This window comes from Stenella coeruleoalba (assembly GCF_951394435.1).
Source record: "Stenella coeruleoalba genome assembly, chromosome: 2".
NCBI lineage: Eukaryota > Metazoa > Chordata > Mammalia > Artiodactyla > Delphinidae > Stenella > Stenella coeruleoalba.
In genome coordinates, this window is record NC_137147.1 from 129,384,033 (window position 1) to 129,405,152 (window position 21,120).

General features: G+C 47.5%; 1 protein-coding gene across 1 annotated transcript in view; it reads right to left on the reverse strand.

Annotated features, from left to right (window-relative positions):
* The window catches only part of CHRNA7 (cholinergic receptor nicotinic alpha 7 subunit), a 124,278-nt gene that overhangs the window by 53,460 nt on the left and 49,698 nt on the right, over positions 1 to 21,120 (reverse strand). The window contains exon 4 of the mRNA XM_079913922.1: positions 11,951 to 12,060. Within this exon, the coding sequence (XP_079770048.1) occupies positions 11,951 to 12,060 (110 nt within the window). The remainder of the gene's footprint in view (positions 1 to 11,950; positions 12,061 to 21,120) is intronic.

A 21,120-nucleotide genomic window follows, 5' to 3' on the forward strand; every position in this document is an offset into this window, starting at 1 on the left:
CATTGACATATATACACTATCAAATGTAAAACAGATAGCTAGTGGGAAGCAGCCGCACAGTACAAGGAGATCAGCTGGGTGCTTTGTTTCCACCTAGAAGGCTGGGATAGGGAGGGTGGGAGGGAGACGCAAGAGGCAGGCGATATGAGGATATATGTATACGTATAGTTGATTCACTTTGTTATACAGCAGCAACTAACACAACAATGTAAAGCAATTATACTCCAATAAAGATGTTAAAAAATAATAATAATTTCCCTCTAATATTTGAGGAAGACCTTATTAACTTAGCCCAAATTTGTTTCTTGTTAACTGTAATTTTTCACTTTGAGGGATTCTAAAGGTTTTCCCTGTATTTTGGATATTTTAATATTTCAGCATGATATTCAAAATATATGTCTCTTTTTGTTTCTCTCCTTAGCACTAAGTAGGCTACTGATACTGAATAGAGGAATACAAGTATCCCATTTCAATTCAGGAGGAAAAAGACAGAATGTTTAGGACATCATGTTAGAACCATTTTCTACCCTTTAAAGAAAAGTAAAGTTAGACCCTTACCTTGCACCATTAAAAAAATTTAAGTAAAAAAAAAAACCCACAAAATGAAAAGCAAAAAGCATTAGAAAAGCAAAAAGCATGAGAAAAAACTAGAATAGAATGCATGTGTAATCTTCCAGTATGGAACCCAAAGCCGCAGTGATACATAATGAGAGTAACAAAAAGATCTGATTAAGAAGGTATAGTCTATCTTCAATAAAACACCATAAATCATGCTAAAAGATAACTTGAGTAGTTTAAATTGGATAATCCTTCATGATAGATTGATAGGGAAAGTGAAGGAGAAAAGAGAATGATAAACTCTAGATATTTGCATTTTATGATCCTTACCCCTCACCCCTGCCCCAAACAACCAGAGTTCACTTATTTTTTGTTTATTGCTGTTGGGAATGGATCTCTTAATCCAGAGCTGCAAGTGCCAAACACTAAGGTCTCCAGTGATTCCCTACTGTACCAGGGTCACAGCCCCCAACACTGCATCCACTCGCTCTAATTTGATGCCTTCCATGTGCTGTTTGCCACATTTACTTTTAGGAATCAAAGATGTGAATAGTACGTGGTTCTTTTGACAGAGCTCGCTGGCCAGAGGGGAGGAACCTGAGTGTTAAACTGGATTTGCACGTGATGTAACGCTGAGAAACACCAAGTCCTCTGAGGCCCACAGCATCCCAGAGGCAACAACTGCACTGGACATCAAGGGCAGAGTCCTGGAGGAGAAGCCCAGCTGGACTGGTCTGAATGCCTTACTGTACTTCATCTTGGCCTATTATCCTGTTCTTTACCCCCTCCCTTGCATTAAATAAAAGCAATGTTTTGGGGGTCCTGCAACATTTGTTCCCTTTCAAGACTGTCACCCACGGTCCCCCGCTAAGAGCTCCGGGCCATGGCCTCACCTAGTGTTTCCCCCTGAGGTGCCCTATCCTGTTGGCTTCCAGGTCTTCATTTAACTGTTGTCTCCCTGTAGCCACTTGTCCTAAGTGAGAGGACCACATACATTATTATCTAAGCTGGGCCACTCTTAGAAGTGAAAGAGGCACAGTTAACAGCTGCGCCAGGACTGCCCCTGGCAGACAGGTCCAGTCTGGCCCCCTTCCCAGGAACAACTTCTTCCCCCGCCACTGGATGAGGGTCTCTCTCCTCCAGATCTTGCCCGACCCCTGACTCACATCATCTGTTCTGTAAGATGATCTTCTGAGCCCCTGTCTTACACCCATGACAAGACTGTCAAGTGCCGGGAAAAGTCAAAGGTTTGGGAGTCAAGGCCTTGGTCCTGTGTCTCAGAAACAGTTTCCTTAATTGCGAGTGAGAGAGAGTAATTCCACATGGCTTCACTGCAATCAGGAATCAGATCAGATCAGCCCACCAGGATGAAGTAATGTGTAACTGATTACAAACGACTCAAGGGCAGTGAAGGTGTGTCCTCAGAAGATTCCCCTGAGCTGCACAGACAGCATCAGCTACACACCGGCCCAGAGACCCTGCCCCACAGCCCAGTTCCTCCAGATTTTGACACATGCCATAGGCACACTCAGCTTGACCCAGCCCCTGCACAGCTGAAGTCCCGGGCTTCGGGGGAGGACCAGCACCCCACCCCCATGTCTTGTCCCTGTCAGTCACCACTTCCTATGCTCTCCTTCCTCTGTACAGATGGCCCACAGCCTGGGTAGGCAGTGGAGATCCCACAGGGACCCCACAGCAGGCTGAGAGGGGGGCAGCGTGAGGGCTGACCTTGGCCTCTCCCTTCCCTCAGGAGGCTCCTGAGGATGACTGAACTCCCCATTGAATTCCTGTCTCACGTATTTACTACACAGACCCTTACCGCTGAGTTGGCTCCATGTCTGATATCACGAAGATCAATAAGCTCAACTCCCAAAGCCAGGCTCTTGGGCTAGCTGGGTCTTGCAGCCCTCAGGGTGCAGGGGGTGGGGGACTCCATGGGCTGCCCTGGCGCCACAGGTAGGAAGAGACTCTTGCCGGGGCAGCCCTGGATACAAAGCTATCCCTAGAAAACCCAGCTGGCTGCAGCGCCCAGATCTCTGTTTGAAATTCTACTCTAACTCTCACCCAGCAGTTTGCATTTTGTCATTCCACGCTGGCTGGCAAGGGATTTGGTCCAGGAAAATTCGGTTGTCGGATGCTGAGAAAAGATCAGCAAGAAGCGATGTATGAAAATCCCCCAGCGGCTCTGAAACTGGGAGGAGACAGGCTCACGCCTTCCAGAGGGCAAGAAAAAAAGGCTGAGACAGAGTGGCCAGAGAAGGTCTGAAAGTGGAGTTAATTCTCAGGAAGCGAGAGGAGTGATTCCACTTTGTCTAACTTGTAGAAAAATAAAACACAAGAGCTCTAAAAGCACAGCTAGAGGCAAGTACATCACACTCCAGAGTCAAGCATGCCCTGCTGGGTAACCTCGGGCAAGTGGCTGAACCTCTCCAGGCACCAGTTTCCTGCCCTGAGAAACGTGGATGCTAACACAGACTTTGAAGCCACCCAGCCCTTTGCAGAAAGAGTGGAGCAAAGCAGGGGCACTAAAGGTCGGCTAGTGACAGTCCATGCTGTGCAGAAAGGCTGGGCTCCAAGTCAGTATGAGGCAGCCGGGTCTCTGGGATCCCAGCAGCTGAATGAGGATGCACGTCCACGTGTCCTCCGTCCCCTGATTTTACCAAGATGCTGGAGGAAATGACAGAGTTCAAACACGTCCACTGCCGTAAGCTGGGAGGAGTGTGCAAGCAGAGAAGAACAGATAATAACTTCCAGACAAATAACCATGGGATGGGAATCAGCTGCTAGCAAGTCAAAAGGAGAATATGAATTAGGATTTTGACAGTTATTCAGAGCAAAAAAGGAAATGCAATTCTACCAAGAGGCTCAGAGGCTCTCCTGTCTCATTCAAAGTAAAAGCCAAGACCTGGGAGACTTGGGCGGCACCTCCAGTGTCTCTGAGCCTCTCCCCTGCCACTCCTGCCACCCTGGCCCCTTCTGCTCCGAGGACAGATCTAGATGACACGTTCCCGCCTCAGGTTGATCAAAAAAAGATACATTTTAAAAAGATAAAATCATGATACTTACACAAATATAAAATGAACATGTGTCAAAGATTTTTTTTTTTTTTTTTTTTTTTTGCGGTACGCGGGCCTCTCCCTGTTGTGGCCTCTCCCGTTGTGGAGCACAGGCTCCGGACGCGCAGGCTCAGCGGCCATGGCTCACGGGCCCAGCCGCTCCGCGGCATGTGGGATCTTCCCAGACCGGGGCACGAACCTGTGTCCCCTGCATCGGCAGGTGGACTCTCAACCACTGTGCCACCAGGGAAGCCCCAAAGATTTTTTTTTTCAGTCATTAGGTAATGAGGGCAACAGCAAGGCATCAAAGACCAATTCTAAGGAGCAACCAAAGAGCAGACATGGACACTGGTGACCAGGAATGCTGATTCCGTCTATTCACAGAAGAGTCCACCAGACAGAATCCATTTGCTTCTCTATGGACTGGAATTATCTCCACCACTACTGGTTCTAGAACTTACAAAGGTGAAAGGTAAGTCAAAGACCATGACCTACTGAGTCTACTAGAGCATCTGATAACCTAGAGGGTGCAGGTGACCTCACACGGAGATGTCATAGACTCCTACTCATCTTTCTCTCCTTCACCATTTTATTTATTTTATGATGATGATGTTTTACATTTCAAAGCCTTTCACAACCTTTCCTGACAGGCCTGTGCACCTGTTCTTTCTGCCAAGAGCATTTGCCTCCCTGATGCTCTGACTTCTTCCACAGCCTCCCTCTAGCCATTCTGCTGGTCTCACACACCACCTCTGGCTCCAGCACATGTGAGGCTCTCTCCCCAATTATCAAAGCCCCAAAATCCTGGGGCTGATCATGAGCGCATGATGCATGCTCTCCCCTCCCTCTCTCCCTTCCCCTAGAGGGCTGTCCATCTTGATCGCTGCGATGTCCTCAGATCCTAGAACACTGGGTGATAACAGCATGTAAGTCTTCATTAAATATTGGTTGAGTGAAGAGACAAACAAAAACCAAACATCAACAGTGGCAGGGGTGAGAAGGGGGAGGTTTGGATGGACAAAGTTGGCAGGTTCCACTCACTTCCTAAAAACTGCTCCGCCCTCTTCTCACCTCACCTTATCTACAAACAGCCTCCCTCCAGGTTAGGTCAGAAGATCTGATAATGCAGATGCTATCACAGCACACCCTAAAGCCTCCTTCTCTAAGATCCAAAGCTGAAAATTACCTTTGCTCAACTGGAGTTTCCTGCCATAACAAGAGCTACCACTGACATCCTTTCAGTGATGCCTCCTGCCCTGACCCCCACCCCCAGACCAGCCACGGCTGTGTGATGGGCCTGGGAGCATCAACCTGGGAACCTCCTTGTGAAGCCAATAGCAGCGACAGCACTGAGTCTAAGGGATTCACTCCCTAAGATCCCATCCCACACGCGGACCACTGTGATACCATGACAACGCATGCTGCCCAGGGGAGCAACTGCCACTCACAAGGATGCAGGTCCCAGCTGGTCTCTGTTACCTTTGCCACCTGCCTGCCTCCTCCACTTTGCCTGAGTCCCAAGATGTTTTCCCATCATTCACATCACTGCTGCCCTTCCCCCAGGAGCTGGGATTGGACCTCCAATCAGGCCAAGGTGAAGACGACTAGAACTTCAGTGGGCCACTCACCTGCACTGAGCTGACGATGCTGACAGCTGTCCTGCCCGTGCCTGAGGCCCTGACAGCTGCCCATGCCAAGAATCGGCAGCCCTGACCGAGGCTCTGGTTTGTGCATGGGACAGGCAAACAGAATGATACCCCTGGAAGCAGCTGTCAATCTAGGACAGAAGGCAGTTGGCAGATAAACATCCTGGACGTCCCCGGTGGGAATGGGCCCTGTTGCCCACAGCAGTAGCTTTTTGACGCATCCTATATTGGTTTCCCTCCCTCCCTGGTCTCACGTCCTCTCTCAGACAATGTGCACTTGAATCCTTGTCTTGATTTCTAAGGGAATTTAAGACACTTGGGAAGAGAATAAATTCTATTTCACTGATCAGCACAATTACAAGCCCTCTTGGGCTGGATCACACTGCACGCACTGCCCTCTCCCCAGGGTCTGCCATCAGCCACAGGGTCAGGGAACATGTGACAGAAAGAGGGCTAAAGCCAGAAGCCTGCAGCCTCAGAGCCAGACAGGTGCCTGCAGACGTGCAAATGTGGTTTTGCACAGCCTGTGAGAAAGAGATGGTTGACACCCCTCGCTGTCCTAAAAATACAGAGCCAACAAAAACATCAGCAAATTACCTTCATCAACAAAGCTTCCATTATTGTCATGGGATTTTCTGAAGAAACAGCTCAAGAACTGAGAAGCCTGGAGAGGCTGAGGCAGCCGCCCATGGTTGCACAGTGCAGGAGTGGCCAAGACATTGCTGGAGCTCAGGCTTTCCTCTGAAAAGCGATGCTGATACCAGCCAGGCCTTTCATTCCGCCCACAGGCATTGTAGCTTTTCCCTTGGTCAGTCTCTTGCATGACTCATTCTGAGGGAAGCCAGCCACCACACCAGGAGGACATGCAATCCATTAAGAAGCCCATGTGCATAAGAATTAAGGCTCCCGGGCTTCCCTGGTGGCGCAGTGGTTGAGAGTCCGCCTGCCGATGCAGGGGACATGGGTTCGTGCCCCGGTCCGGGAAGATCCCACATGCCGCGGAGCGGCTGGGCCCGTGAGCCATGGACGCTGAGCCTGCGTGTCCGGAGCCTGTGCTCCGCAACGGGAGAGGCCACAACAGTGAGAGGCCCGCATACCACAAAAAAAAAGAATTAAGGCTCCCAACTGAGGGCCAAAATCAATTTGCCAGCCATCTGGGTTGTTGGGATGCCCCAGTCAGGCTCCTCGCTGACTGCTGCCCCAGCCAGCACTGGGCTGAAACTTCACGAGACCTGGAGTCAGAGCACCGGGCTGGACCCCTCCCCAAATCCCTGACCCACATTGAGGGGGGGGAGGTCACAAGGATTCTTATTTTAAATTTTGGAATGATTTGTTCTGCAAAGACAGGGACTGCAATAAACACCATTTGTCCCAGTTAGGATTGGTTGGGGTTCCTTTACCTGATGGTTCGTATTTTTTATAATTTCTGGAAAATTCCCAGCCATTATTTCTTTAAACACTGCTTTTCCCTCATTTTCTCTATTAGTTCTATCTTGGACTCCAATTAAACATTTTAAGGACATCTCACTCTATTCTCCAAGTCACAACATTTCTCTTTTCATCTTTTTGCATCCCTTTGCTACATTCTGTGTAAATGACTTAAATGTGCCTTCCAGTTCACTGATCTTCTCTTTATTTGTGAACCATCTGCTATTCAACCTATTACACGTTTCAAATTGATCTATAATTTACAAGAAGAAAGCACAGATTTTTGGTGTGTGGTTCACTGAATTTTTTTTTTTTTTTTTGGCTGTGTTGGGTCTTCGTTGCTGTGCGTGGGCTTTCCCTAGTTGTGGCGAGTGGGGGCTACTCTTCGTTGCAGTGCACGGGCTTCTCATTGCGGTGGTTTCTCTTGTTGCAGAGCATGGGTTCTAGGCACGCAGGCTTCAGCAGTTGTGGCTCGCAGGCTCTAGAGTGCAGGCTCAGTAGTTGTGGCACGCAGGCTTAGGTGTTCTGCGGCATGTGGGACCTTCCTGGCCCAGGGATCGAATCAATGTCCCCTGCACTGGCAGGCGGATTCTTAACCACTGCGCCGCCAGGGAGGTCCTGGTTCATTGAATTTTGATGCAGATTACATTCATGTGACCATAATCGCCATGAAGTCAAGATACAGACACTCCCATTATCTCAGAAAGTTCCCTCATGCCCCTTTCCAGTCAAATGTCCCTCCCAGAGGCAACCATTTTATTGATTTGTATCCCCTATTCTAGAACATCAATAAGCGTAATCATACAGAAGATAAAAAACAAAAAAGGAGAGGAAATCGTAACAAGCCATCCACAGTTGCTACTCACTTTGAGCAAGACTGTGTTCAGACAAATCCTTGAACTGCAAGCTTAAAGTAAAGCAGAACAAAGTAACCAAGAAACCACTGGGCTCAGCATCTAGCAGGGATGGTTGTATCAGTGCCCGTCCTCTCCTCAGAGCCACCCAGGCAGCTGGCCAGCAGTGGTAACTTGTTCACCATCCCTCAGGGAACTAAAGCAGTGCATCCCAGAAATGATGCAGAGATGGCTGTTTTGCAGTGACCCAGCCTCTTCAAAGCACAGGAAATGTATTCTATCTCAAAAACCACGTGGGGCTCGCACTTGGACTACAAAATTGAGCTGGAATAGAAGCCGAAATGTAACATACATGTTGGTGATGTTTCCCCCTGACCTGAATCAATGCTCTCTTCCAAACCACGGCTCACACAGAAGGACGGCACGTCCCCTCCTCAAGGAAGCACGCCCAGCCCCATCACACACACATAATGAACTATCACATGCACCCACTGAGGAAACGTACTATTCTGAGACCCTCTGGCTGGTGGAAAGCATCAAGTTCAACATCTCTCAAAATCCTCCATATCAGAATAGTATCAGAAGGTTAGGATCTTACTGAATTCAGGCCTGTTTTTGCTACTTCCTGTGTCAGTTTCTGGACTCAGTCACCCAGTCTCACATTTTCCAGGCTGCCAATATGATTTCTCTCCTTCCTTTCTTCCCTTTGCTGTCCTTAGCGGCACTGGCATCATCCCCTTTGCTCCTCCTCACACCTGGGTCCTCCCTCCGTGCTTCCATCTCATCTGTGCACAAATATTAGTCAGGTGCTTTCCAGGTGCCCAGGAGAGGGGGCAGAACCTGCGTGCTACTGGGCACAGGAACGCCCTTCTAGGAGATCAGGTGACAGAGAGAGGTGTCTGGAGCCAAAGGGGTGTCGAGTTGAGGTCTGGGGGCAGAGAAGGGTGACTGTCCCATGCCGAGAGGGGGCACGTGTAAACAGTGGGAGTCGGGGCACATCCCTGAGCTGATGGACAGCAGGTGGAAGAGGAGGCTGTGGGGTTGGGGGTGGCGGGGGGCCCACACACAACTGCGGCAGGAGGAGTGGCAGCGGAGGGAGGCTAGCCCATGGAGGCAGGGATAACGGTGTCACCCTGCGTCTCCCCCTCCTCCTAGCCCCACAGGGTGCCCTGAGCTGAGTGCTCCTTCATTATGCGCATCTGTTTTGGTCCTTCCAATCCTCCCAGTCTTTACTCTGACCTTCCTGTGTCATCACTGTCTCCTCTCAGCCTGGACAGCTGGTCTCCCCAGGGCAGCCTCCCCGCCTCCCTCCCTGGTGCCCTGGATAAGGGAACAGCTGATTTCTCCTCCCTCCTCCAGGCTGCGCCCAGATCTACTCTGCCCAACAGGACCACCAGGTAAAGGGCTGACTGGTTTCTCACGCTCAGTCCCTAAGGGCCCCGGAGCCCCCACTTCCTGCCTCTCCTGTGTTGCCAGGCCACGTGGAAGACCTTCGGGGAGGGAGGAGACAGCCGAGCTGGCACAGGTGCAGCCCCGGCTGAGCCCCCACCCACGGCACCATCACCACCACTGCCAGCCCTGGCGGTGCATCCCCACATCCCAGCTCATCTGAGCCCCGGCCCATTGCCTTCCGCCAGCATCTCACGGAGCAGACAAGCAGCCACGCGGGCCCAGCCAGTCCACAGCATGGCGAGAAATTATCTGCGCTGTGTTTTTTCCTTAAGCCATTAAGCTCAGGGTCAGTTGTTAATTTGTTAAGCAGCAAAAGATAACTGGCGCCATGTCTACGACTGGCTTCAATATCTTCCGTAACCTGCTTAGCCCTCGCTGTGCTCACGTGGCCGCGCAGCCATATAGTTAGCAGTTACTTCAGGTAAAAAATCCTATATCTCGTTTCTCGGAAGAAAACTAACGCAGAAGAGGAGGCAGCCTCTACAGATCCCGTGGCAGAGGCTGGCAGACTCATTCAACAGGGAAACGGGACTGAGAGGCAGGAGGATGATGGCTATTTGGAGCTTCAGGGGATACAGGAGAGGAAGAAGGGGAAGCATTATTCCTGGGGGCCGGGTCCCAGGTGTCATCCATCAGACGGAGACCGCTGTATCTTTGCTCCTTGAAATTCAGGTATGTATAGAATACTTGGTAACTCTTCATTAGCCAAAATATTAGGAACTCCAAACATTTTTTTTTTTTTTTTTTTTTTTTTTTGGTACGCGGGCCTCTCACTGCTGTGCCCTCTCCCATTGCGGAGCACAGGCTCTGGACATGCAGGCTCAGCGGCCATGGCTCGTGGGCCCAGCCGCTCTGCGGCATGTGGGGTCTTCCCGGACCGGGGCATGAACCTGTGTCCCCTGCATTGGCAGGCGGACTCTCAACCACTGTGCCACCAGGGAAGCCCCAGAACTCCAAACATTTTATTTATTGGGGTTTAAGGTCTTACAGATAAGCCATAAGACCCATCTCTTAAAGCCTCATTCTTAAGATTCTACCATTTTATCATATTTATTCTTGATTTCAGATAAAAAAACTGAATTGAGAATAATGGAAAACATTATTGGTATTTCTTTTTTAAATTGTCAAACCCGTCTTACTTGAAGCAGAAATCCTCATCATCAGGCCTGTGAGCACACGACTGCCATTAGTGAATGTTTACTCTTTGCCAAGTACCACCCAAGCATGCCACGTACATCTGCAGTCATCCTTCCAAACTCTGCGAGGCTGGCATTTCCCCCACCGGGCAAAGGAGGAATCTGAGACTTACAGACATAGTAAACATTATGGTTAAGATTTACACCTAGACTTGTTCAATCCTAACCCTTTGTCCTTAAGCAGTCAACGGCAATGCCCCTGTAATAGGCCGAATTGTGTTCCCCCAAAAGTCATCGGTTGAAGTCCTAATCCACATGCCCAAGTATCTCTGAGTGAAACTGTATTTGGAGATAGTCTTTAAAGAGGTAACTAAGTTAAAATGAGGTCACTAGAATAGGCCCTAATCCAACATGACTAATGTCTTTATAAGAAGAGATGAGGACACAGACACACACAGAGGGAAGACCTTGTGAGGACATAGGGAGAAGGTGGCCATCTGCAAGCCAAGGAGAGAGGCCTCAGGAGAAACCAACCCTGCAGACACCTGCATCTGGGACTTCCAGCCTCCAAGAGAAAATGAATTTCTCTGAGAAAATAAATTTCTGTTGTTTAAGTCATCCAGTCTGCGGTATTTTGTTCTAGCAGCCCTGGGCAACTAACATAGCCACCCCCAGGAAACAGATGAGCCAAGGAGAAGGCATGGGGACTCCTGTGCTTCTACTCAGTTGGGATCACTTACTCTGACCTGAGACATCTTTCAAAGCTCAGCTGCCTGAACTAATTTAAGAAACTGAAGAGTGGCAGCAAATCAGAAGAGGTGTAGTCTTCTAGAGACAGGCCCAAGGATTCAAATGAAATGTGATGTCAGTAAGAAAGAAAAACAATTAAAAGGGAAAACAAGACTTGGAATACCCAGCCTTCTGGAAGGAGCCAGTGCAGGACAAACACATCAGCTGGTCCCGGGGGGATGACCGTGGGCAGTGGCCGATGGCGGCACTGTTTCCTAAGTCAGGAAGGTACTCGGCTTCCTTCTTGTCCAGGTGGGACCAGAGGCAGCAGCCATCACTAGGAAATATCTTTCTTGTATATTAAGCTGGTTATCCCATCCCAAGCCTTATTAGAAAGAAAGGCGCTGGGTTCCCTTTTGTGACTATGTAGTTTAGCAAATAATTTAATGCTTCTAGAAATTTACCCTACCTGGATATCTGCCTTCTGGGCTTCCACTCTACAAATCAGACAGCTTTGGATGACTAATGAATCCTTCCTTTCCTGACCTCAGGAGAAGGACTACATTTATTAGAACATGACTGCTATCTGTCTGTCTTCTGTCAGGTACAAGCTTCTGAGTGTGGCTAGAGATGACAGTCTCCTGTGCTCAGCTGCCCCACAGGGCTCTCCCAATGCCCAAAGGACACTGCATCAAATGAGGACCTGGGTCCCAGAAAGTGGACCCCAGCCATGCGTCCCGTTGACCAGCAACTTCTCATGCTGTGACTGTAACTGCTGTCATTCAGGGGCAAAGGTATGGCCACAAGCAAAAATGTCTCAGTGCCAACATGCACACAAGTACCTACACACCTGTAATGCACAGCCCTGTGGACATGGCCGTCGGGGGCAGTGTGCTGGGTGCTGCAGGCCTGCGTGCCAGGACAGAGAACGCTGGACATGGGACAGAGCTGCTTCCTACAAAGCCTCGTGGGGATCCACAGTCCCAAGTTACAGATAATGTACTGGCACTGCTATAAAACACTCAAATATATTTGATTGTTAAACACGTCCAAAAATAAACTCATTTTTCTCCTTTGTCCACTGTGCTTACCTGTTGTAGAGGAGAATGTCTGGCTTCCAAATCTGGCCATCTGGGAAACGAACCGTCTTCACGCCTGGATACTCTGACATATTCCACTGTAAATAGTGATCCATCCAAGACTGACAAACACAGAGGGCGCCATTAGCAGCACTTTGCTTCCTTGCCTGCTAATATATCTTATAAGAGATTATTAGATAAGTTCAAAACCAAAAAGAGTTCCAGGCACTTATTTACATAATTGAGTTGCTATCTGTAAAATATATGGAAACTGGGAATTAAATAACCCCTTACAAAATGACCATGAATAGCAAAAAAATCACATTTAAGATCCTGCTGTCACCATGACCACAGTCAGAAGGTAGCATTAAAGTTAATTCCAGTTCACTGAATGCCCCCAAGCCTTCCCCTCCCATAGCAGATGGGTTTTTTCCTAGCCAAATAAAGAACTGTCTTGCCTTCAAAGTTTTCCACTGTAAAGACACTTTGGACAAATAAATTCATTATTTCAATTAGAACAAGAACCAAGCTGGAAAAATGAAGAATATTTATTTCCATGAAACAACTTCGTGCAGCTGCGGGGGTACCTCTCAGAAATTTCTAAGGCACTGTTTTTGGATTTGAATTATTATTTTCATGTAGGAATAGTGCTTCTGACACCACAACTCAAAAATGCAAACATGGGTGTTGGCAGTAAAACAATGAATCAGCACATGGGGGTACAGGAAATATTTATAAACACGTGAACACAGGTGCATCTCTTTGGGGCTAGGCCTGAAATTGGCTCTTGAGGGGTCTTTGTGAGATGAAGGCCCATGTCTGGGGTCCTCCGCGCCAGGACTATGCACCCCAGAGCTACCTGGGGTCCACTAGCTCTGTAAAGACTGCCCAGGTAGGACCCCACCTGCACTGCTGGACAACCAGCACCACCCAGCCAGGACCGCAGGGCTGCTGGGTTTGGACTCATCAGCTCCTACAGGTGTGCATAATCAGAGCAGACCCAGTAAAGGCCCCCATCCTGTATTCAGTCCCCCTGGGGCCACCTGCTCTGGAGCTCAAACTTTCTCAGATTAAAAGGGTATGTGATGCAACACCCCAAGCTGGTCCAGGGACAACTCCCTATAATCAATCATTATTTCTGCAGCAAAACATGCATATTTTTACTGAGAAAATAAATGCATATCAATATCAGTTTGATGTAAAGTTATAAAAACAAACAAACAAACCAAAAATCCTGTCATGTTCAGAGTTGCTGAGATTTGAGAATTGCAGCCAAGGGGCTGTGGGTCTAGAGCTACTGAAACTTGCAGCAAGGGTCAAAGGGCATGTCCCAGAGATCCCACCATCCTCTGGAAAGGGCAGGCAAGCATCCCAGTTCTGGGTCTACCTGAAGTCAGGCAAGAAGGAATATGCAGGCAAGTAACAGCATTTCACAGCCATGGACCATGGAAAGGAGGGTGTATTGCTACCTAACGTGCTGAAGTATCATCTGGGGCATTTAGGATAGAGACCCACCAGGCCGATGTTTCTAATTAGACATGTGCAGCTGGGGAGGGTCTCTCCCACCCTCACCCTGCTGTGACAGGACAGCACAGCACCCAGAAAGAGCCAGACCTGTTCGAGCGGTTTTGCAGGAAGGCCTGGGTACCAGCCATGCTGTGTCCGCTCCAGCAGCTCCAACTCTGCCCCATTTGCCCAGCGCTCCCTTCTTTCCTCTCCCTTGCTCTGGGCATAAGCCTTCATGTGCCCAACATCTGTGCTTTCCTGACCAAGTCCTCATATCCAGCCCTGGGATGCTTCTCTGGCAGCTGATTATCACAGAGCCTTACACTGTCACCTTCCCCACCATGCTGCTCAGGGCCCCAGGGCCCCAAGAACTGCCCAGGAAGCTAGGTGTGGCAGGCAGACACCCATCTCCTCTGCCTGCTGAAATGATGGCCACAGGGCAAGGGGAAGCAGGGAAGAGGGAGCACTCTGTTGGTCAAACTCAAACCTCTCCTAAGGGTACCTGATCTGAGCTGCAGGAAGCCTCCCTGGCAATTCCTCACCCCTCCCGTCTCCCCAGCTCCCTGTGCCCCAGGACATGTATCCCGGCCATCCTGCTCACTCAGTGTCTGCTATGTGTACCATGCTCACCAGGATGCCAGGATGCCAGCATTACTATTCCTATTTACAAGAGAAATCTGAGGCCCAGAGAAGTGATATATTTTTTGTTGGTCACTGGATCAGGATTCAGAACGGCAAGCTGGGTGACTCCTGGGCTCTACCGTGGTTGGTTCTTCCCATCCAATCTGTCTGCACAGGCAGATTCTGCACCCCAACAAGGTGGGCTGCTCATCATCCCTGAAGGCACTGCCCTTCTGGGGCTCTTCCTTAGTCCAAAGCCAAGCTGGGTCTCTCTCACCCTCACGGCAGAAAGGGGGGCTACCGGGAGCTTTGGAATCAGACAGGCGGGTTTGTACCAAGGCTCCGGCAGAGAAGAACTGAGCTCTAGCAGGTAAACCACCCTCTCTGTGCTGCAGTTTGCGCGTATGTGTCACACCTCATCAGGCGCTCTAAGGATGCAATGAGATAGTGTCACAGCAGGTAAGTCACATGGCCCTGGGAGGCACGTGATACATGATGGCTTTAAAAGGAAGAGGGAACCCTCCCTTTCACAAAATCTCAGAGGACATGAGAGCTGTAATAACTGAGCTGCAGCCAAAGGTGGAGAGAGCAAGGGCCAGCTCAGTGTCAGGAGGTGGATAGAGCAGGAACCTTGGTGCTGCGTTGTCCTGGATTTGCATGAAGATTTCTTAAGAATGGATGTGGAGGGGCTTCCCTGGTGGTGCAGTGGTTGAGAGTCCGCCTGCCGATGCAGGAAACACGGGTTCGTGCCCCAGTCCGGGAAGATCCCACGTGCCGCGGAGCGGCTGGGCCTGTGAGCCATGGCCGCTGGGCCTGTGTGTCTGGAGCCTGTGCTCCGCAACAGGAGAGGCCACAACAGTGAGAGGTCCGCGTACCGAAAAAAAAAAAAAAAAAAGAATGGATGCGGAAAGGGGCCCATAAACAAGTGGAGGGGGGGGAGTTTCTATCCTCCAAAGTACTGACTGCCCACTCAGATTGCAAGGCCCGGGAAGGCAGAGGCACTGAGCAAAATCTGTGCACAGACAGCAGCTGGCACAGCTTCCACACGTGGGCACCTGGAAACAGGCATGAACCTAGAAACGCCAACCCTCCCAGAGCTTCCCGTCAGAAGAGGCTGCACTTTGCATTCTCTCCCTATTTCTGTGTGATTCCTCCTCGTTAAGTCATCAAGATACGATTACATGGGATGCTTAAGGGGAAACGCAGGGGAGGAAGGGGCCCTTGATCTAAGATGCACAGTAAGAATCCCACTCTTTCAGGGGTCTGAGAACTGGCCCTATTACAACCTGCCTTGGGCCCACAGGAAACTCTTTTTAAATGTGTGTGTGCACACTTGCATGGAAATATTTAATGCAAGAAAGAAAGAAAGCAGAGAGTGAGAGCAAGTGAATGAAAGAGAAGGGAAAGTTTACTTCATTTAAAAAAAATACAGTATGGTATAATAAATATATTTGGTCTTTTTCCTTGGTTCCTGGCACAGAGCTCCTAAAACCCTGGGAACTTCCTGAGTGATCAGATGTCTTTTAAGCATATTTTTTATACTAATGAGTTGGCTTAGGGTGGGGCCCCTAGTCAGCCTCAGGTCAGCAGAATGCCTCTGGTCACCGGAAAGATCAACCCTGCATTAGAGGGTGGGAACCCTTATCCCCACCCCACCCCTATCTCTGGGAAGAGAAGAGAGGCTGGAGACTGGGTTACGAAACTCTGAACAATAAGGCTGATATTGTAAAGCAACTATACTCCAATAAAAATTAATAATAAATAAATAAACAAATGATGCTGTTGGAGCAGGACAAAAGAAAACAAGGCTGGTGACCACATCATGGTGCAGGGACACAGTGGCTGGGGTGGGGAGACAGAAGTTCCACTTCTCGCCTCATACCTGCCCTGGCATCTCCTCCCTCAGCTGTGCATGAGCTGCATCCTTTATAATAAATTGGAAACATAGATGAAGGTTTCTCTTGAGTTCCAGGAGCTGTTCTAGGAAAATACTGTACCCAAGCGGGGTGTGGTGGGAACGTCCAATTTGAACTCAGCTGGACAGAAGTGTGGGTTGCCTGGCTCCCCCATCTGCAGTTTGTGTCTCAAGTGGGGGCGGTTTGTGGGACTGAGCCCTTACCTCGAGGGACTGCACGCTAACTCAGAATAAAACTGAACTGCTGGACACCAAGGTCGAGTCCCGAGAATCACAGAACCAGCTATTGGATGGGCAGACGCCAAGTGCCTGGTGTCAGGAAACACCTCACACACACATGCTCTGAACATTCTTTCCGTCAACTGTTTTGATCTCAGAGGAAGAGAGTGGGCCTCCTCCTTCCTTCTGCCCTAAAACTTTCTTCTCTCAGTGGGACACAGTGATTGAAACACCACCCTTAACCGTGGGTTACTCTTATGGCCCTAAGCAAGCCACCGACATCTCATCTATGAGCATAACGTATGGCATTTCTATTTGTCAGAGAAAAGTGATAAAGAATGCAGAAATGAAGAAGGTAAGCATTTTAGAAATAAATATGGTTTAGAATCTAATCCATCATTAGAATTAGGAGGTAAAAAAATAAGCATAAGAAGGATGGGAAACCTGAAACCAGAAGAATGGTCAAAATTCCAAAATTAAAGACAACAGATTTTTTTTTTTAAAGCAACTACAAGTCTCTGGATGGCTCAAATGTCTCTTTAGAAACTGAAATGGCTTCTCGTAGATTAAATCAGATTATGTCTGACAGGCCTCCCCAAATGATAAAACTAATCTGCCGAGAAAATACACTAACTGCTTCCTCCTCCTGTGAATATAGAGGTAAACAGAAAGATCAGACACGTTCTCTTCCTTCAGGTTATCTAAATAACTGGAAAGTCCTACAAATCAAGGGCAGGTAAGAGAAAGGAAAACACAATCAACAAACTGTAGGTCAAAGAGAATGTTTTCTCTGTTTCTCTTTTTGAATGTATAGAAAATCCATCATTTGTATAATATTGACCTCAGAGTTGAAATACCTAGAGAAAAGATTATGTGGATTCAGGTTTTCAGAACAGGAATTCAGCAACATGAAATGAGAGGAGAGAAAAACCAGTTGCTGAGAGCAATTTCCTGGGTCCTCTGTCCCCTCCTGTCCACATTCCTGCCCTCCCTCCCTGGGGACTCTGGCCTTGACCATCTTCAGCATGGAGCCTCACTTCTTGTCTGTCCCCATAGCTGGGGCAGGCGAGGCTGGTCACCAGTTGGGAGAACACAAAGAGCAGGAATCAAGGTGGTCGTCTTACACATGGCTCTGGGGCAGCTCCCAAGCCTTGTCGGGGTGACATCTGAGTTCCCCATTGGCCATGCTATGGCCACAATAGGAATGCCATGGCTTTCCAGATGGAAACACTGGGTAGGGCAGAGGTTAGATAACTTTTAAGGTCTGCTCTAAATCCAAGATACTTGTGATTCCTTAAAATTCTGCTGGGAGCTACTGTTACAACTGCTCCATGAGCTACAGGTGCCAGATAAATGTGCCACCCAGCTTTATAAGGACATGCGCTACGAAGGCACCCAACTTGTTTTCCACCTGGAAAGAAGCACTAATTAGCAGGGTCACACCTAGAGACACCCGGGCTCCCTGATCATCACATTCAGAAGAGTTTGTGCCTTTCCTCCTCTCCCTCCCGTTTCTGTAAAGCAGAGATTTCTCCCACCTGCCAATTCCACGGTCTACACAGCTAGCCTGCCTCCTGCCAATTCTCTAGGGAGGTACTTGGTCTTGATATTTGAATCTTCTTTAGAGCGTAAATTACACAGCCGGATTGGAAATGGTTTGCAAGTAGAAACTGGGTCTCATCCTTTTCTGGGCCCCCCCTTACGTGGCCTAGTTCAATGCTTTCCACAAAGCAGGTGCTTGAAAAGATTAGTTGAATAGGTACATGAGATTAAAAAGTGAGTTTTAAAACAAATGAAGCTGCAGGTGCCTCTGCAAATGCAAGTCTTAATTAGAAATACACTGTGCTTGAAAGAAATTTAGAGGCCTCTGGTGACATCTTCCAAAGCAAGGATGTTTATTTATAGAGAACCTGAACTCAATGCAGTAAGTAATAATCCAGTTACATTTTTCCTGGAAACCAACACCCTTGTAAAAATCACCAAATAATATACATTGCTGAAGATCAATCACTTACTGAGGGCTAAGAAACAGAGACTCAGGGAAACATGACCTGACATGCCAGAGGCAAATTCAGTGTCTCTCTCTCTCCATGAGAAAATTGTCCACAGCAGCTCTGCACTTTAGAGGGCTTGGGAAACAAGCAGTTTTATGTAAAAAAGGAAACATTTGCATTATGCCCCAGGATTCCCAGAGCTATACCTTACATGACAGTCCTGAATGCAGGGGATGGGGGCGGGGGCTGCAGACCTGAAGGCATTACTGGCAATTTATTGACAGATACACTCTTAGAATCTGTGCATTGCATTGTATGCAAATACTTTACCTTGAAAGAAAGAAAAAAACCCCTCTGAACTCTTGAGATCTCCATGAAATATGTGGGTAAAAGGGCACCACTGTCCACTATTCTACTTTGAGCTGCATTTAAAAATAAACTAGATGAATAGATTCCCAGATATGGGGTAAAGCAAGTATAGTAAAATGCTAATTATAGAATCCAGGAGGCAGGTATATGGGTGTGTGCTATAAATTCAACTTCTTGGTATAGTTGAAAATTCTCATCAAAATAAACTGGGTAAAAACATTACTCATAATATGTAGTAACCTGGGGGTTAGTGCTTTGCTTACACACAGCCAGATGAAGGTGAGTTTAAGTGAGAATGCAAGTGGAGAGATTGAGGACAGTAGGGCAGGGGCACTGCTCAGGGGAGCCTTGCCATAAAGGTTAAGAGGAACCAGGAAGTCACCGGGCGGATTTATGGGGACAGACTGCATCATGTCTGTATGCTAATGAGTGGCTCACAGACACTGTTATGATGCTCCAGGCGATAGGGGTAGTTGTGAAAGCCCAACTCTCAGCAGGTGCCAGGAGACAGAGCCAAGCCCACTGAGGAAGGGCTGGCTTCCAGGGGAACACAGACCCTGTACCCCTGGCAAAAGGAGGGAAGCTGGAGTCGGCGGGCACAGGTGTGCAGGTGGGATCCACACACTGAAGAACGTTGCTTTAAATCCTGCAAGGGAGACTCTCAAAGGTTCCTACTTTATTCACTACAGGAAAGTTCTGCAAGGGGTCTGAGACGTAGCTAAGGGTACCCCTGGGACAAACAGCAGACAGTGTGAAGTAAATCCATTTTCTGTTTTCTATCCCTCAATGTCCACGTGTAGCCAACTAAAACTCACCTGCCCAAGAATTGCCTGGGAGCATCCTTTGCCTCCATGTTGAAGTATCTCCCTCCCACTTCACAAATAAAGACCTATTTCCCTTTTCTCAACTCTTACCTAGGGACACTGACCCAAGAAGCAAGAAAAAGTCCATTCAAAATACCAGTGTCTATGTCAATTTTGTTAAAAATTTGGGTGACAAATACTTTCAAAGGTCAGATGCATTTTAATTCTTTAAATTCTTTGTTTTCAGCAAAATTGAAGGAGAAACTAATCAAATTGTCCACTGATACACGTTGATGAAAACTCATTATTTTTGGCATGTAATCTGTAAGAAGTTCAAGGAACTGAGTAAACCTGTTGTTACAAAGTACCTTTCATTCTGAACTATACGTTACTACATCTATTTTTAAAAGCTATAGAATTGATAGTGAAATCTGTATCGATGTCTCAGTTTTAGCAATAAAAATGTCATCTATGAATACATTAATGAATTTAAAATAAAGCCCCATCTTTTTTTTTCTTTTTTTATACAGCAGGCTCTTATTAGTCAACCATTTTATACGCATCAGTGTATACACGTCAATCCCAATCTCCCAAGTCATCACATCACCACCACCACCACCACACCACTTTCCCCCCTTGGTGTCCATACGTTTGTTCTCTACATCTGTGTCTCAGTTTCTGCCCTGCAAACCAGTTCATCTGTACCATTTTTCTAGGTTCCACATATATGCATTAATATACGATATTTGTTTTTCTCTTTCTGACTTACTTCACTCTGTATGACAGTCTCTAGATCCATCCACGTCTCTACAAATGACCCAATTTCGTTCCTTTTTATGGCTGAGTAATACTCCATTGTATATATGTACCACTTCTCCTTTATCCATTCATCTGTTGATGGGCATTGAGGTTGCTTCCATGAACTGGCTATTGTAAACAGAGCTGCAATAAACATTGGGGGGCATGTGTCTCTTTGAATTATGGTTTTCTCTGGGTATATGCCCAGTAGTGGGATTGCTGGGTCATACGGTAATTCTATTTTTAGTTTTTTAAGGAACCTCAATACTATTCTGCATAGTGGCTATATCAATTTACATTCTCACAAACAGTACAAAAGGGTTCCCTTTTCTCCACACCCTCTCCAGCATTTCTTGTCTGTAGATTTTCTGATGATGCCCATTCTAACTGCTGTGAGGTGATACCTCATTGTAGTTTTGATTTGCATTTCTCTAATAATTAGTGATGCTGAGCAGCTTTTCATGTGCTGTTTGGCCAACAGTTTGTATTCTTTGAAGAAAAGTCTATTTAGGTTTTCTGCCCATTTTTGGATTGGGTTGTTTATTTCTTTAACATTGAGCTGTATGAGTTGTTTATATATTTTGGAGATAAATCCTATCTCCGTTGATTCGTTTGCAAATATTTTCTCCCATTCTGAGGGCTTTCTTTTCATCTTGTTTATGGTTTTCTTTGCTGTGCAAAAGCTTTGAAGTTTCATTAGATCTCATTTGTTTATTTTTGTTTTTATTCCCATTACACTAGGAGGTGGATCAAAAAAGATCTTGCTGTGATTTATATCAAAGAGTGTTCTTCCTATGTTTTCCTCTAAGAGTTTTATAGTGTCCAGTCTTACATTTAGGTCTCAAATCCATTTTGAGTTTATTTTGGTGTATGGTGTTAGGGAGTGTTCTAATTTCAGTCTTCTACATGTAGCTGTCCAGTTTTCCCTGCACCACTTATTGAAGAGACTGCCTTTCG